We start from the raw sequence: 19,210 nt of genomic DNA on the forward strand, positions 1-19,210 counted from the left end.
AAACATATGTTTTGTCCCAAATGGCACCCTATTCCCCATATAGTGCACTACTTTTGACCAGAGCCCTATGGGCCCTAGTCAAAAAAAGTGCACTATATAGGGAATAGGTTGTAATTTGGGATGCAGACAGAGTCCCAGGTGTACGACAGGCCAGGACATTTGTCCTCACTGTGTCACCATGTAGCCTTTGTAAAATAATTTGACCTTTGAAGTCTTAAGAGAGGCATTTGTTTGTAGATGAATGTCCTCTGACACTGACATTGTGATAAATGTTTCCTCTGTCCAAACTGGACTAGAAGGTAGAGTTAGAGACAGACATAACAAAATAGACAGAGACAGAGACAGACATATGTATGTTACCCAAAGGGCCAGCAGCTAGCGTTAGCCATAATGCTCTCTATGGTGGGAGGACAGATGGAGAGGAAGAGAGAGAGGAACCAGAACCAGTCTCTCCCTAGTGGGAGGACAGGCAGAGTATAGGAGGAGCTCTATTGACCTTGCAGCTGAAAGGAAAACAAACTGACTATGTGGAGGCAGAGGCTACATCCCAAATGGCCCCCTATGCACTATGTAGTGCACTACTCTTGACCAGGGTCCCTAAGGGTGCCATTTGAGGCACAACCAGAGACACAGACCCGGACCAATCGTTAGAATCAGCAATCAAAATTAAGATGGAGGCAGCATGGCGTATTGAACTGTTTGCCAATGTGCCACTCTTCGGTGCTCTTGTGTGTCAAGAGCCGGAGACACTCCAGTATGAGTTAACTGTAAAATGGAGGGTATAATAGCTATATTTGTAACCAGTGAGGAGCAGAGTAGACAGACAATTTGCTGGAGATTCATTCCCTTCATTATAGTGTCTCTGATTAACAGAGAAAGTGGCTTGTCCTCCTGTGTGTGTGCGTGTGCGTGTGCGTGTGTGTGTGTGGATGTGGACATGTTTAACTATTCTTCTTTTGTTAGTCCCCACAAGGTCAAATGCTATTTCTAGGGGGTTTAAGGTTAAGGTTAGAATTAGTGTTAGGGTTAGAATTACATTAAGGGATAGGGTTAGGAGCTAGGGTTAGGTTTAAGGTTAGGGCAAGAGTATGGGTTAAGGTTAGGTTTAGGTTTAGGGTTAGGGTTAGGGGTTAGAGAAAATAGGATTTTGAATGGGACTGAATTGTGAGTCCCCACAAGGTTAGCTGTACAAGACTGTGTGTATGTGTGTGTGTGTGTGTATGTGTGTGTGTGTGTGTGTGTGTGGTGTGTGTGTGTGTGTGTGTGTGTGTGTGTGTGTGTGTGTGTGTGTGTGTGTGTGTGTGTCAATCAGATGACAGATGGGGTTTCAAATTGTTTTTGTTCCTTGGTTGAGGTTATTTCAGAAGAAACAGCTTCTGACTGAAGATACATATCTTCTATGAAGTAAGGGGGGGGGGGGGGGGGGGGTGTGTGTGTGTGTGTGTGTGTGTGTGTGTGTGTGTGTGTGTGTGTGTGTGTGTGTGTGTGTGTGTGTGTGTGTGTCCCTGTTGAATAGTCAGAGACATAAAAGCTATTAGAGTGTGTGCTGTCTGATATGGCTGGATAACATTAGCATTAACCTAGCAGAAAACACTTAGACCTTCACTAGCTAATGCAATTATCAGTCAGCCTGGCCAGCAGAGAGAAGTGTTTGTGTTGTTTGGAGCGTGTCTTATTACAGAACTCCTTCTGAGAGCATAGTACAGAACATGTACCTTTACCCATACACTTGATTGATTACAGTGTTCTCCTTTAGTATTCTACCTATTATTTAATAGAACTATCTGTTCTGTATGACATCACCCAAAGCTGCAACAACCTCCCAGTCAGTGAAGCTCTTGATGTGATTATATTCAGTCAGCTGAATGGGGTTCTCTTAATGAGAGCCAAATAGATTGATGTGAAACTGAGACCCTTGACAGTAGGGCTGGGCAATATGGCCAAAATATCATATCACGGAATACAAAAAAAAGGACGGTATGACAGTATTTCATGGTATTTGATGTTTTTGAATAATAAAATCTCTAAACATGCTGTATGAGTAGTGTGGCCCTAGAGTAGCAACACATACATTCTACCTGATTTTAATGAGTCTTTCTCCATTCTGATTGTTTAACACTGTTCAATTCAACTTCAACTGATAATCATTTGCATAATTTCCTGCACAACGTAGGGTTGCACGATTTGGGCAAACAACCTCTGCCTTATTTTTAACCAAATGTTGCAATTTGTGATTTGAGTTGGGATTTAGAGCAAAACACATGGGTGAACTGATGGAAGCATGGAAAAAGTATGATTATTCTAATTCAAAAGTTAGAATATAATACTGGGCACTTTGAATACAGTGTTGTTTGACATGACAATGAATTAAAATGCCAGGGAGGAGTTATTGTGACAGGGTAGGAACCAAAGTGTTGATAAGTGTTTCCTAGGGAACCCTATAATCTTTGGCTACATTTAATGTTTTCTCTAAGCTACTTCATGTAGTTAACATATTTATACTTCTAGTATTCCTCTTTGATTTAGAACAGTGATTCATAGTCCCGTACGGTTCAAATATTCAACCCCTAGCTGCGTACCCCTTTTAGCACCAAGGTCATCGCACTCTCAAATGTTGTTTTTTGCCATCATTGTAAGCCTGCCACACACACTATACAATACATTTATTAAACATAAGAATGAGTGTGAGTTTTTGTCACAACCCAGCTCATGGGAAGTGACAAAGAGCTCTTATAGGACCAGGACACAAATAATAATATTATAATAATCAATTATTGTGCTCTTTATTTAGCCATCTTACATATAAAACCTTATTTGTTCATCAAGCATTGTGAATAACTCACCACAGGTTAATGAGAAGTGTGTGCTTCAAAGGATGTACATAACTCTGCAATGTTGGGTTGTGTTGGAGAGAGTCTCAGTCTTAAATCATTTTCCACACACAGTCGGTGCCTGTATTTAGTTTTCATGCTCGTGAGGGCCGAGAATCCACTCTCACGTAGGTATGTGGTTGCAAAGGGCATCAGTGTCTTAACAGTGCAATTTGCCAAGGCAGGACACTCTGAGCGCAGCCCAATCCAGAAATCTGGCAGTGGCTTCTGATTAAATAACATTTCCACAGAACTGCTTGTTGCAGTTTTGATGAGGCTCTCTTGTTCAGATATCGGGTAAGTGGACTGGAGGCAGAGCATGAAAGGGATAACGAATCCAGTTGTTTGTGTCGTCCGTTTTGGGAAAGTACCTGTATAATTGCACACCCAGCTCACTGAGGTGCTTCGCTATATTACATTTAACATTGTCCGTAAACTTGAGTTAATTTGCACACAAAAAAATCATACAATGATGGAAAGACCTGTGTCATGTCCTTGTTAATGCAGACAGAAAATTAGCTCCAACTTCTTAACCTCTTACATCTAGACGTTCCGCTAGCGGAACGCCTGCTCCAATATCCAATGATAGGCGTGGCGCAAATTACAAATTCCTCAAAAATACAAAAACTTCAATTTTTCAAACATATGACTATTTTACAGCATTTTAAAGACAAGACTCTCCTTTATCTAACCACACTGTCCGATTTCAAAAAGGCTTTACAGCGAAAGCAAAACATTAGATTATGTCAGCAGAGTACCCAGCCAGAAATAATCAGACACCCATTTTTCAAGCTAGCATATAATGTCACAAAAAACAAAACCACAGCTAAATGCAGCACTAACCTTTGATGATCTTCATCAGATGACACACCTAGGACATTATGTTATACAATACATGCATGTTTTGTTCAATCAAGTTCATATTTATATCAAAAACCAGCTTTTTACATTAGCATGTGACATTCAGAACTAGCATACCCCCCGCAAACCTCCGGTGAATTTACTAAATTACTCACGATAAACGTTCACAAAAAGCATAACAATTATTTTAAGAATTATAGATACAGAACTCCTTTGTGCAATCGAGGTGTCCGATTTTAAAATAGCTTTTCGGTGAAAGCACATTTTGCAATATTCTGAGTAGATAGCCCAGCCATCATGGCTAGCTATTTAGACACCCACCAAGTTTAGCCCTGACCAAACTCCGATTTACTATTAGAAAAGTTTGAATGCACTCCCAGGACTGCTACTTCAATAACAAATGTTGGTTTGGTTCAAAATAATCCATTGTTATATCCAAATAGCGGCGTTTTGTTCGTGCGTTCAAGACACTATCCGAAGTGTAAATAAGGGTCACGAGCATGGCGCATTTCGTGACAAAAGATTTCTAAATATTCCATTACCGTACTTCGAAGCATGTCAACCGCTGTTTAAAATTAATTTTTATGCAATTTTTCTCGTAAAAAACAGCGATAATATTCCGACCGGGAATCTGCGTTTAGGTAAACAGACGAAAGAAAATAAAGCATGGGGTCGACTCGGGCACGAGCCTGAGTCTCACAGTACTGTGACCAGCCACTATCCAAACGCGCTACTTTTTTTCAGCCAGAGCCTGCAAAGCCACGATTCAGCTTTTTGCCGCCTTCTGAGAGCCCATGGGAGCTGTAGGAAGTGTCACGTAACAGCAGAGATCCCCTGTATTGGATAGAGATAATCAAGAAGGGCAAGAATTTGTCAGACAGGGCACTTCCTGCATGGAATCTTCTCAGGTTTTGGCCTGCCAAATGAGTTCTGTTATACTCACAGACACCATTCAAACAGTTTTAGAAACTTTGGAGTGTTTTCTATCCAAAGCTAATAATTATATGCATATTCTAGTTTCTGGGCAGGAGTAATAATCAGATTAAATCGGGTACGTTTTTTATCCGGCCGTGAAAATACTGCCCCCTAGCCATAACAGGTTAATCATAGCCTCAATTTTGTTCCGCACATTGAATATAGTTGCGGAGAGTCCCTGTAATCCTAGATTCAGATCATTCAGGCGAGAAAAAACATCACCCAGATAGGCCAGTCATATGAGAAACTCGTCATCATGCAAGCGGTCAAGTAAAAAGTGAAAATTATGGTCAGTAAAGAAAACTTTAAGCTCGTCTCAATTTAAAAAAATGTGTCAATACTTTGCCCCTTGATAACCAGCGCAATTCTGTATGTTGTAAAAGTGCTGCCCATATCATTGCATAATGCAGAAAATACACAAGAGTTCAGGGGCCTTGTTTTAAGAAAGTTAACCATTTTCACTGTAGTGTCCAAAATGTCTTTCAAGCAGTCAGGCATTCCCTTGGCAGCAAGAGCCTCTCGGTGGATGCTGCAGTGTACCCAAGTGGCGTCGGGAGCAACTTCTTGCACACGCGTTACCACTCCACTATGTCTCCCTGTCATGGCTTTTGCACAATCAGTACAGATACCAACACATCTTGACCACCAAAGTCCATTTGATGTCACAATGCTGTCCAGTACTTTAAATATATCCTCTCCTGTTGTCCTGGTTTCCAGTGGTTTGCAGAAAAGGATATCTTCCTTAATTGACCCCCCCCATAAAAGTAATGGACATATACCAGGAGCTATGCCAGGCCCGGCACATCTGTTGACTCATCCAGCTGTAACGCATATAATTCACTGGCTTGTATGCGAATCAGTAATTGTTTCAAGACATCTCCTGCCCTGTCACTGATGCGTCGTGAAACAGTGTTGTTTGATGAAGTCATTGTCCCAGCCATATATCCGCGGCAGCAGGAAGAATTAAGTCCTCCACAATAGTATGGGGCTTGCCTGTCCTAGCCACTCGGTAGTTCACCATATAAGACTCTTCTAGCCCCTTCTTATTAATGGTATCTGTTGCTTTTGTACACATCTTACTACTCAAAAGTTGTCTTTATTCTCGCTCAAAAACTCCTCTGGCTTATTTTTCAAATTGTCCTGTTTCGTTTCTAACTGTCTGCGCAAGAGTGAAGGTTTCCCGCGAGACAGTAATGTGATTGGATGTTAATTATTTGACTAGGCTACCTGTATTTGACATTGTGTTGTTATTTCGCTGAACACAAGATGGTTTCATTTTATTTTTGGCAGTGAAACGAGGCTACTCAGGCGAGAAAAAAACCTCACCCAAATGTATAGCCCCGTTGGAAAATACAAATGTACTAACGGCATTGCGCGTACCCCAATTTGGGAATACCCGATTTAGAAGATACTGTTGCACAAACAACATGCTGATTTGGTTCTACACCTTCACTGGTATTATCAGGCTGTATAGCTAATTATGTTTGGTAAATACGGTATATCGCCCAGCCTTACCTGGCAGGCATTGGTTGACCTTCACAATCCTTTTTAAACAGCATGTAGTACAAGAGGAGCTACCCTCATTGCATTATTACTCAATGTCAAGTGTAGTATCAATGTCAGGTGGAATATTGATAAATGAGGTTAGTATAATGTAATGGTAACATCACAAGGGCACATATCCAAAAAGGTTCAACAAATTCAGCAAAGCACTACTCCTGAATTCCCTACTCCCTCTCCTACTCTTTCCCTTCACCTCCTCTCCTCTCCCTCTCTCTGTGCCCTAATCATGTGTGCAGATAATGCAGTAATGACATGCCACGTTAAGACAGACAGTACTACCCAGATGCTTTCTGGGATAAATTACTACGGGGAACAGGGCGGTAGGGGAACAGTAGCTGGCAGATGGGAGCGTCAGTGTCTTCTCAGCTCATTTAACATACCTCTCCTTCACTCACTGCTGGGCTAAACTCACTCCCCCTGTATATAGTAAAGTGCTGCTTTCAGAGGTTTTCTCAATGACTCCCAAGGTTTCCATTCAATTAATATACTTCATTAATTATCCCCTCAGGTGCAATGAAGATTTAGAGGTTTGTGTTTCGAGGGGTTGGCTTTGTCTATGATGTTGAGTTCAGCATGACTGTGTGTGATTGGACTCTCATTCACTATTGATAGGGTTTGAATAAGTAATGTGAACACAAAATACATCTATTGGAATTACACATCTTTGTGTAATTCGGTCTTTGCCCCAAATCAGTCAGTATGCATTGGAATTAACCAATGATAACACATGCTTACAAAAGAGACAAAAGAAAAGAAATAATTGCCAATTGGCAACATGAAAATATATACACATATGTTTCCCCTTTGTTCTGTGTTTTTGTGTGCAAATATTCCATATTCCATATGAATAAGAACTGTGTATAACCCATTATATGCTGTTAGTATGATGCATGGTCTCATCCTGTAGTAAGTGAATGGGAATATCAGACAATAGAGCCAGCCTGGAGTCTGGCAGATTACGGTTAATATCTGGACTCAGATGATGAAATCCATTGTTTTGCTGGCCACACATTATACTCTAAACTTTATTTCCAATAGCTTTTCATTAAATCAAACAGCGTTAACTTTTCCATTTGAACACTGATGTAAACGTTAAAGCAGAGGTGTATAAAACAGACTACATTCAACAGATATACGAAAAGGCTATGATAACAGTTACAAGTCGAGGTGTGTAGCCCACACCAGTGGTGTAAAGTTCTTAAGTAAAAAATACTTTCAAGTACTACTTAAGTAATTTTTTGGGGTATCTGTACTTTACTTTACTATTTATATATATTTTTGACAACTTTTACTTTTACTCCACTACATCCCTAAAGAAAACAATGTACTTTTTACTTCATGCATTTTCCCTGACACCCAAAAATTATTCGTTACATTTTGAATGCTTAGCAGGACAGGAAAATGGTCCAATTTACACATTTATCAAGGGAACATCCCTGGTCATCCCTACTGCCTCTGATCTTTTATTATTTTTAAACAATTTAATTCACCTTTATTTAACCAGGTAGGCAAGTTGAGAACAAGTTCTCTGGCCAAGATAAAGCAAAGCAGTTCGACACATACAACAACACAGAGTTACACATGGAGTAAAACAAACATACAGTCAATAATACAGTAGAAAAATAAGTCTATATACAATGTGAGCAAATGAGGTGAGATAAGGGAGGTAAAGGCAAAAAAGGCCATGGTGGCAAAGTAAATGCAATATAGCAAGTAAAACACTGGAATGGTAGATTTGTAGTGGAAGAAAGTGCAAAATAGAAATAGAAATAATGGGGTACAAAGGAGCAAAATAAATAAATAAATAAATACAGTAGTTGTTTAGGCTAAATTATAGATGGGCTATGTACAGGTGCAGTGATCTGTGAGCTGCTCTGACAGCTGGTGCTTAAAGCTAGTGAGGGAGATAAGTGTTTCCAGTTTCAGAGATTTTTGTAGTTCGTTCCAGTCATTGGCAGCAGAGAACTGGAAGGAGAGACGGCCAAAGGAGGAATTGACTTTGGGGGTGACCAGAGAGATATACCTGCTGGAGCACGTGCTACGGGTGGGTGCTGCTATGGTGACCAGTGAGCTGAGATAAGGGGGGACTTTACCTAGCAGGGTCTTGTAGATGACCTGGAGCCAGTGGGTTTGGCGACGAGTATGAAGCGAGGGCCAGCCAACGAGAGCGTACAGGTCGCAGTGGTGGGTAGTATATGGGGCTTTGGTGACAAAACGGATGGCACTGTGATAGACTGCATCCAGTTTATTGAGTAGTGTATTGGAGGCTATTTTGTAAATGACATTGCCGAAGTCGAGGATCGGTAGGATGGTCAGTTTTACGAGGGTTTGTTTGGCAGCATGAGTGAAGGATGCTTTGTTGCGAAATAGGAAGCCAATTCTAGATTTAACTTTGGATTGGAGATGTTTGATGTGAGTCTGGAAGGAGAGTTTACAGTCTAACCAGACACCTAGGTATTTGTAGTTGTCCACATATTCTAAGTCAGAACCGTCCAGAGTAGTGATGCTGGACGGGCGGGCAGGTGCGGGCAGAGATCGGTTGAAGAGCATGCATTTAGTTTTACTTGTATTTAAGAGCAGTTGGAGGCCACGGAAGGAGAGTTGTTTGGCGTTGAAGCTCGTCTGGAGGGTTGTTAACACAGTGTCCAAAGAAGGGCCAGAAGTATACAGAATGGTATCGTCTACGTAGAGGTGGATCAGAGACTCACCAGCAGCAAGAGCGACATCATTGATGTATACAGAGAAAAGAGTTGGCCCAAGAATTGAATCCTGTGGCACTCCCATAGAGACTGCCAGAGGCCCGGACAACAGGCCATCTGATTTGACACATTGAACTCTATCAGAGAAGTAGTTGGTGAACCAGGCGAGGCAATCATTTGAGAAACCAAGGCTATTGAGTCTGCCGATGAGGATGTGGTGATTCACAGAGTTGAAAGCCTTGGCCAGGTCAATGAATACGGCAGCACAGTATTGTTTCTTATCGATGGCGGTTACGATATCGTTTAGGACCTTGAATGTGGCTGAGGTGCACCCATGACCAGCTCTGAAACCAGATTGCATAGCGGAGAAGGTGCGGTGGGATTCGAAATGGTCGGTAATCTGTTTGTTAACTTGGCTTTCAAAGACTTTAGAAAGGCAGGGTAGGATAGATATAGGTCTGTAGCAGTTTGGGTCAAGAGTGTCCCCCCCTTTGAAGAGGGGGATGACCGCAGCTGCTTTCCAATCTTTGGGAATCTCAGACGACACGAAAGAGAGGTTGAACAGGCTAGTAATAGGGGTTGCAACAATTTCAGCAGATCATTTTAGAAAGAAAGGGTCCAGATTGTCTAGCCCGGCTGATTTGTAGGGGTCCGGATTTTGCAGCTCTTTCAGAACATCAGCTGACTGGATTTGGGAGAAGGAGAAATGGGGAAGGCTTGGGTGAGTAGCTGTGGGGGGTGCAGTGCTGTTTACCGCGGTAGGGTAGGTAGCCAGGTGGAAAGCATGGCCAGCCGTAGAAAAAGGCTTCTTGAAATTCTCAATTATAGTGGATTTATCGGTGGTGACAGAGTTTCCTATCCTCAGTGCAGTGGGCAGCTGGGAGGAGGTGTTCTTATTCTCCATGGACTTTACAGTGTCCCAGAACCTTTTTGAGTTTGTGTTGCAGGAAGCACATTTCTGCTTGAAAAAGCTAGCCTTGGCTTTTCTAACTGCCTATGTATATTGGTTTCTAACTTCCCTAAAAAGTTGCATATCACTGGGGCTGTTCAATGCTAATGCAAAACGCCACAGGATGTTTTTGTGTTGGTTAAGGGCAGTCAGGTCTGGAGAGAACCAAGGGCTATATCTGTTCCTGGTTCTAAATTTCTTGAATGGGGCATGCTTATTTAAGATGGTGAGGAAGGCTTTTAAAAAAATAACCAGGCATCCTCTACTGATGAGATGAGGTCAATATCCTTCCAGGATACCCGGGCCAGGTCGATTAGAAAGGCTTGCTTGCTGAAGTGTTTCAGGGAGCGTTTGACAGTGTTGAGTGGAGGTCGTTTGACCGCTGACCCAGTACGGATGCAGGCAATGAGGCAGTGATCGCTGAGATCTTGGTTGAAAACAGCAGAGGTGTATTTAGAGGGCACGTTGGTTAGGATGATATCTATGAGGGTGCCCGTGGTTACGGCTTTGGGGTGGTACCTGGTATGTTCATTGATCATTTATGTGAGATTGTGGGCATCAACTTAGATTGTAGGATGGCTGGGGTGTTAAGCATGTCCCAGTTTAGGTCACCTAGCAGCACGAGCTCTGAAGATAGATGGGGGGCAATCAGTTCACATATGGTGTCCAGAGCACAGCTGGGGGCAGAGGGTGGTCTATAGCAGGCGGCAACGGTGAGAGACTTGTTTTTAGAGAGGTGGACTCTGGCGGACTCACTAAACACAAATGCTTTGTTTGTAAATTATGTGTGTGTTGGTGTGCCCCTGGCTATCCGTAAATGTAAAAACAAGAAAATTGTGCCGTCTTGTTTACTTTTGATACTTAAGTATATTTTAGCAATTACATTTACTTTTGATACTTAAGTATATTTAAAACCAAATACTTTTAGACTTTTACTCAAGTAGTATTTTACTGATTGACTTTCACTTTCATTTGAGTCATTTTCTGTTAAGGTATCTTTACTTTTACTCAAGTATGACAGTTGGGTACTTTTTCCACCACTGGCACGCGCACACACACATACACACACACACACACACACACACACACACACACACACACACACACACACACACACACACACACACACACACACACACACACACACACACACACACACACACACACACACACACACACACACACAGCCACACACACAGCCACAGCCACACACACAGGCCAGGGTTGGCAGTAAAATTCAGAAAGTAAACTTAACCCCTTACACTTGTGTAAATTGGCCTATATGGATAGGCCCAAATGTAAAGGTTTCTAACAGAAGAACTATAAAAAGCATATGAATGACCATGGTAGCAATTGAAAGATAACATTTTGTAGATTATGAAGAAATGTGAGGTCACAACAGTTCACCTGACACAAGACTGAATCCAAACATTACACTGTTGATTTTATGTGCATTTTACATTTCCTATCATTTTTCACAGCAATTGTCAATAACGAAATCTGAAAATACTCTGGATACATAACATAATAGTAATAACATAATAAGAATAATCATTGACATTTTGGAGTAGGTGCAAGATAAGAAAAAACTATTACAAGGGTTTGAGTGAGAGGTCAAACTGGTGTCTCTGTCACGTATACTCCCTCTCCGGCCTCTAGGTCATCAGGCTGCTGATTATCCCGCACACCTGTCACCATCGTCTCGCGCACCTGCGCCTCATGATATTCACCTGGACTCCATTACCTCCTTGATTATCTTCCCTATATCTGTCACTCCCCTTGGTTCTTTCCTCAGGTGTTATTGACTCTGTTTTCATGTCGGTGCGTTGTTTGTGTTTCGTGTTCATTTGTTTCTTTTATTTATTAAAACCCTCACTCCCTGAACTTGCTTCTCAACTCTCAGTGCACTCGTTACAGTATCCAAGTGGCCACACACCTCTCCAAACTGTGCACAGTTCCTAAGTCATTTCCATGCAGTTTTATGACTCAAGGAAACAGCCTTCAATTATAAGGTGTTTTTTGGAGCTCTCCTACTTTGACATTGAGGAACTGAAGCAACCACACATAGCAATCATATACAGTACCAGTCAGAAGTTTAGACACACATACTCATTCCAGGGTTTTTCTTTATTTTTACTATTTTCTACATTGTAGAATAATCATATAGTACCCAAAAAAGTATTGAAAAATTATTGAAAAATTCTTGAAAAATTGATGACAGCTTTAAAAATAAAGAAAAAACCCTGGTTGTCAAACTTTAGACTGTGAAAGGTTGATACTGTAAATGAAATGAGTTTTCAGATACAGATGGTCAAGTGCTCATTTGGACTCACGGATGTGTGGTTTGCTTGTATGACATCAAAGCGGTATTTATTATAGACCTCAACGTCTCATCTTTCAGAACACATCAACTCCTCTTGATTTACAGCATTTCCCTCACTCAGACAACAACAAATGTGCAAAAGTAGTCCAATTAGCGGGAGGGACGGGGACATCTTCTTGTCACACGCAGTGCTCAAGTTTATAACAGCTGTCAGTCAAAGCCCGTACAGCGCTGTGAAGCGGAGAGCCTGAGCTCTGACGTCATGTATAGCATGTTACTGTACAGACACTGCATTCCAATTTCTGCACTTATCAATGACAAAATCTGCCATTTTCAACCCACATACGGGATAACACACACACACACACACACACACACACACACACACACACACACACACACACACACACACACACACACACACACACACACACACACACACACACACACACACACACACACACACTGCAATTAGTACACAGCACAACTAATGATTAATTATGTTCCTAACACCCCGGCCCACGGTTACTACCCATTCCCAGGGTCGTTGTCTACTAATTACTGCAGTCCATTGCCAATGAGTGAATGCATTGTGAAGCTGTTTCATGATGGGAATATCTATACCCTCATAAGAAGAGGTTGTCTCTTTCTATCTGTTCATGGTTAGTGTGTAAAATCCCTCTCACCATCTCATAATTATGTATCATCCGTCTGTTGTGCGGTGGAAGTCCCTAGAGGGGAGTGGAGGTGGGGTGACACTATTGATATTCTGGGGAGCGGGCGGCTGGCTGCTATTGACTTTCCAGCAAGGCAGCTTAAACTCTCTACCCCCTCACCTCCCCTCACTCCTCTGTTTCATCCCACTCTCTCCGCTGCCCCTGTTCTCTTCTCTCTTTCTCTCTACCTGACTTTCTTTTCATTCCTCTGCCCTTCTAGATCGCTCCCTCTCTGTCTGGTTCTCTCTGTCTTTGTCTCACCACCTCTATGTATCTTTCTCTGTATTTCTCTCTCTCTCTCTATGTATCTTTCTCTGTATTTCTCTCTCTCTCTCTATGTATCTTTCTCTGTATTTCTCTCTCTCTCCCTATGTATCTTTCTCTGTATTTCTCTCTCTCTCTCTCTATGTATCTTTCTCTGTATTTCTCTCTCTCTCTCTCTATGTATCTTTCTCTGTATTTCTCTCTCTCTATGTATCTTTCTCTGTATTTCTCTCTCTCTCTATGTATCTTTCTCTCCTTTTCACTCTCTTTCTCACTCTGTCTAACTTCCTCTTCTTATATCTCTCTCTCTCTCTCTCTCACTCTGTCTAACTTCCTCTTCTTATATCTCTCTCTCTCACACTCTGTCTAACTTCCTCTTCTTATCTCTCTCTCTCTCTCTCTCTCTCTCTCTCTCTCTCTCTCTCTCTCTCTCTCTCTCTCTCTCTCTCTCTCTCAGTAACTCTAGTGATGCCTTTAGCATTTTAAGCCAGATGGGGAGACCAGTCATCTAGCAGATGTCATGTCTGTCACGTGGCCAAATGTCCTGCTAGTATAGTGACCGTGTTAGAGCAGGCCTTTTTTTTAGTGGGATGTCGACCTTTTACATGCATGTAAAGACATACGTTATGGATTTGAAAAGCATGCAAAAGCACTCAACTTAGCCCAGCTCTCAGCTAAACTCCAATCAAACATCATTTGAAGTCCACCTGAAATATCTTTGCTCTTGTACTTTACTTTCTGCCGTATAATATGCTAATTTGACAGAATTCTCAGTTTTCCTGTCGTCGACAATAAGAGTTATTTTTAAGCAGCGTTTTGATGTTTTGTTTGCAGAGAGAGGGGAGTGAATAAATGAGTAACCTTTTGATTGCCTAGCCCACTTAATGAGGCAGGGCCTTTTGACGAGTGTGTTTTGATATACATGAGTAAACACACATTTCTCATGCTAATTTCCAGCGTTGTGCATTGTTTCGCGTATCGCCCGCCTGCCGAGTTGAGGAATGCTAAACTGTTGACCCGGTGACTCCAGATGCCAGACAGGGCTGATCCCTGATTGGACTCCACGGTTTTCGCTCTGCCTAATTGGCCGAGACCCTGCTAGTGCTGCTGGGAAGAGAGAAATTGCAATGAAAGATTAGAATGTTGAAATGGAGGATCAGGAATTGCACAGATTCAGAATTCATTATTGGTTGATTGATGCAAAGTGAACAAAAACCACAGGATCTGAAAGAGCCATAGACATTGATGTTGTTTTCAGGTGATGTGTCAGAGAAAAAATAGTAAATATGAGGACATTTATTCACAGTTTATTTTGTGTTGATTCTTATTTTCTCGCCTATTTTCCATTGTTAGCATTTGAATGTAACTGAAAACCACTTTGTGGGTGGTTGAAGTCAGAATATGATATATTTATGACATATTCATAAATAGAACAGACGTTTTATTATTATTATTTATTTATATTGTTTATTTATTGATCTCCTCTCAAGCCTTCGAATGAACCAGTCACTATTTGTTATTGATGTGTGAGATCAGATGGTCTTTGTGAGGGCATCTATTTGATCACTGGTCAATAGTCCAAGCTGAGGAAATGATGGGATGGGAGTTCTGGGTTGATTGGCTAGTATTGACGTTAGGGAGTGGAGTGAGTGTGTGTGCGCGAGTGTGTGCGAGTGAGGTTGAGGTTGTGGGTTTGTGTGTGTGCGTGCAAGCGTTACAGAGTTAATGGTGTGGTGTAAATGAGTTGTGGAAGTTAATATACCAGGGCTGGTGTTGTGTTGAGGCTGAATGAAGACATTAACACCTCCTACTGATGGATAGCTGTTATGACACGTCTATAGGCTGGAAAGACTTTCTCTGTTACGTAGGAGTCCAAACAATGTTATGAATCAGCCAGAGAGATGGAGAAGAAGAGAGATGTACATACTAGATGGACAAATAGCAGGATGTAAAATAAAAACATTAGAAGGAAATATTGCTATTGAGACATCATAGTGGGTGACTTGGAAATCCATTGGAGACACATGATATACTGTACATTGTTTGAATGACTAATGATTAGTCTACTCTAATTTAATTTCTCATGAATCTAATGAACTTATGATTCATGAACCGAATGATCGAATCATTTATAGATATTAGATCTAATGATGAATGATTATCGGTGGATCTCCTCTCTGTCTATCAGTTGTTCCTGTACCAGTTGCTGAGAGGTCTGTCCTACATCCACCAGAGGTATATCCTGCACCGTGACCTCAAGCCTCAGAACCTGCTCATCTCTGACACTGGAGAACTCAAACTGGCCGACTTCGGTAGGTGGCTTTGATTTGTGTCTGACTAGCACTCTTTTACTCTTTCTCTCTCATCGCTCTCTCTCTGTCTCTCTTCTCTCTCTCTCTCTCTTTCTCTCTTCTCTCTCTCTCTTTCTCTCTCGCTTTGTCACTTCTCTTTCTTTCCCTCTTTCTCACACTCCCTCTCTCTATTTTTCTCGCTCTCTCGCTCTCTCTCTGTCTTTCGTGTGTGTGTGTGTGTGTTAGACCTCTCCAGAAGCAGTAGCACCATATGGCCAGTCTCCTTTCATGGCGCCCAGCTCTGTAAATATGGTGCCCAGCTCTGTAAATACTACCCACACGTTTTGACTGGTTTCCAGAGTCGGTAGAGCTACCGGCTCAGACTGGCACCACAGGCCAGACAAAGACCTCACAGGAAATCATCCCTCTATCTCTCTATCCCTCCATTCACCCCTCCATCCATCCCTCTAGCCACCCAGGCAGGGGGGACACCTTCATCAATAATGTAAAACCCTCCTCATTATAGAGTAGACATATTACTGGAAGGCAATTAGAAAATAATGGACAACATGCTAAATGAGAAAGAATGGAAATCCCATGGAAATACTGCTGTGGATTCACACACACATAGACACGGTCAGCCTAGCCTAGGGGATCTCATTTAGATGCTGAGTAGAGGCTGTAGGCAGCGACGTGTGTGTGTTCTGAAAGGAGAGGAAGAGGGTACTGGGGAATGGGAAGGTGGATAGAAGGGAGAGGAGATGAGAAGGTTGTGGGAAATGGGGATAAGGGGGAGGATTGAGGGGCTTGGAGAGAATCAATGGGAGGGGAGAGAGGGGGGAGAGGGGAGAAAAGGCTGACTGACTGTCAGCCTCAGTGGCATGGGTTCTGTGTCCCTGCTGGTTGATTTGTTTCTGGACCTGATCCAGAATCATCCTCAGCTCTTTGTGTGTTTCTCTGTCCTAATGAGTAGCACAATTAAAGGCGAACAAGTGAGGGTTATGAAAAGCTTAGATGGTTAGAATGAAGGACAGAACAAACTGAAGTAGTGTGTGTTTATGTGTGTGTTTTTACGATGGTGCCAAGGTGACGGTAATCACCTATCTCACATAAACACACACACACACACACACACAGAGCGAATGGGAAAGACAGGATCTGGTCCATGACAGCTGCTGATGTGTCATTCTGGGTCTTGGAGCATATGGCTATATTTTTGCCTCTCAACACACACACACACACACACACACACACACACACACACACACACACACACACACACACACACACACACACACACACACACACACACACACACACACTGTACTTCACTACACACACCCTCACTGGGGTAACTAGGACACTTAACTCTCACAAGGGCCACAGACACACACACCTGCACGGCTTGAACTGTCACAAGTGTGTGTTACTGTGTAGTGTGTCAAGTGTGTATTGGTTTATAGCATGTGTGTCAAGTGTATGCAATAGACATTTGTGTTTTCATGCTTGACTATCATCAAAGAAGAGAGTCGTAACTAAGACATCGTTTCTTTGTTGTGAGACTGAATTGCAAATGTGTGTGTGTGCTCATCTGTATGTGTATGCTCATCTGTATGTGTTTGCTCATCTGCATGTGTGTGCTCCCGTACATAAGTGTGTGTCTGTGTGTCTGTGTGTGTGTGTGTGTGTGTGTGTGTGTGTGTGTGTGTGTGTGTGTGTGTGTGTGTGTGTGTGTGTGTGTGTGTGTGTGTGTGTGTGTGTGTGTGTGTGTTGTGTGTGTCTGTGTGTGTGTGTGTGTGTGTCTACAATCTCTCAACGGGGTGTGTCTCGTGTGGCGTGGATCATTCCCAGTCATACAGCTGTGGATATGATGCAAGATGGCGCCGACAGAGATGGTCACCTCGCTTCACGTCCTTAGGAAACTATGCAGTAATTTGTTTTTTTCTGTATTATTTCTTACTTTGTTATCCCAGAAAATCTTAATCTTAAGTGCTATTACATACAGCCGGGAAGAACTATTGGATATAAAAGCGATGTCAATTTACCAACATTCCTGTACAACCAGGAATACGACTTTCCCGAAGTGGAACCTTTGTTCGGACCTCCACCCTGGACATTGGATCTAAATCCCAGAGGCCGACCCAAAACAACATCGTTGCCGCTGGAGAGGCAGACGGAGCAGCCTACTGGTTAGAAGGCAAGCACACCATCCACCGCTTCCGAGCATATTACTCGCCAATTTCCAGTCGCTAGACAACAAGGTGGACGAAATTAGGGCATGAGTTGCCTTCCAGAGAGACAACAGAGATTGTAACATTCTCTGTTTCACGGAAGCATGGCTCACTCGGGATATGTTGTCAGAGTCGGTACAGCTACCGGGTTTCTTCATGCGTTGCGCTGACAGAAACAAACATCTCTCTGGTAAGAAGAAGGACGGGGGTGTATGCCTCATTATTAACGACTCATGGTGTAATCATAACAAAATGCAGGAACTCAAGTCCTTTTGTTCACCTGACCTAGACCTTTTGTTCACCTGACCTAGACCTGACCGCATTATCTCCCAAGAGAATTCTCTTCGATTATTGTCACAGCTGTGTATATCCCCCCCAAGCAGATACCTCGACGGCCCTGAAAGAACTTCTCTGGACTCTATGTAAACTGGAAACCATATATCCTGAGGCTGCATTTATTGTAGTTGGGGATTTTAACAAAGCTATTTTGAGAACAAGGCTACCTAAATTCTAACAGCATTCTCTTGGGAGATAATGCGGTCAGGTCTAGGTGAGCAAAACACTGAGCAAAACAATCCAGTGAGCAATCCAGTGAGCAAAACACTGGATTGTTATACCCGCTTGAGCAAAACACTGGACCACTGCTACTCTAAATTGCATACAAGGCCCTCCCCTGCCATCCCTTTGGTAAATCTGACCATGACTCCATCTTGTTGCTCCCCTCCTATAGGCAGAAACTAAAACAGGAAGCTCCCATGCTTAGGTCTAGCCAATGCTGGTCTGACCAATCAGATTCCACGCTTCAAGATTACTTCAAGCACGTGGACTGGGATATGTTCCGTGAAGCCTCAGACAATAACATCGACGTATACAATAACATCGATGTAGCAGCGCCTCTTCAACCTCAGGAGGCTGAAGAAATTTGGCTTGTCACCTAAAACCCTCACAAACTTTTACAGATTGTCAGGGCTTTCGGAAGGATCGGACCAATACGCAGCGTGATCGTAGTTCCACATCTTTTATTCAGTCGTGAAACTAATGCAATAAACAATAAACTTGAAATACAAAAAAACAAGAAAGCCGTGACGCAGAGCAGGCATACACTACTCACAAAATAATCACCCACAAAACACCAGTGGGACAAACATCAACTTAAATATGGCATCCAATTAGAGACAATGACAACCGGCTGCCTCTAATTGGAGGTCATGCCAAACAAAAACTAACCTAGAAATACAAAACTAGAAACTAAACATAGAAATACAAAAACGACAAACATCCCCTGTCACGCCCTGACCTACTCTACCATAGAAAATAACAACTTACTATGGTCAGGACGTGACACAAATGCACAATTGAGAGCATCCTGTCGAGCTGTATCACCGCCTGGTACGGCAACTGCACCACCCTCAACCGCAAAGCTCTCCAGAGGGTGGTGTGGTCTGCCCAACGCATCACCGGGGGCAAA

At 42.5% G+C, this 19,210-nt stretch overlaps 1 protein-coding gene across 2 annotated transcripts in view; it reads left to right on the top strand.

Moving 5' to 3' along the window:
• The window catches only part of LOC106579405 (cyclin-dependent kinase 14), a 216,499-nt gene that overhangs the window by 92,450 nt on the left and 104,839 nt on the right, over window positions 1-19,210 (top strand). For both annotated transcript variants that reach the window (XM_014159277.3, XM_014159287.3), the window contains one exon: window positions 15,409-15,532. In XM_014159277.3, coding sequence (XP_014014752.1) covers window positions 15,409-15,532 — 124 coding nt within the window. The remainder of the gene's footprint in view (window positions 1-15,408; window positions 15,533-19,210) is intronic.

This window comes from Salmo salar, chromosome 02 (genome assembly GCF_965601325.2).
Source record: "Salmo salar chromosome 02, fSalSal1, whole genome shotgun sequence".
In the NCBI taxonomy this organism is placed as follows: Eukaryota; Metazoa; Chordata; class Actinopteri; order Salmoniformes; family Salmonidae; genus Salmo; species Salmo salar.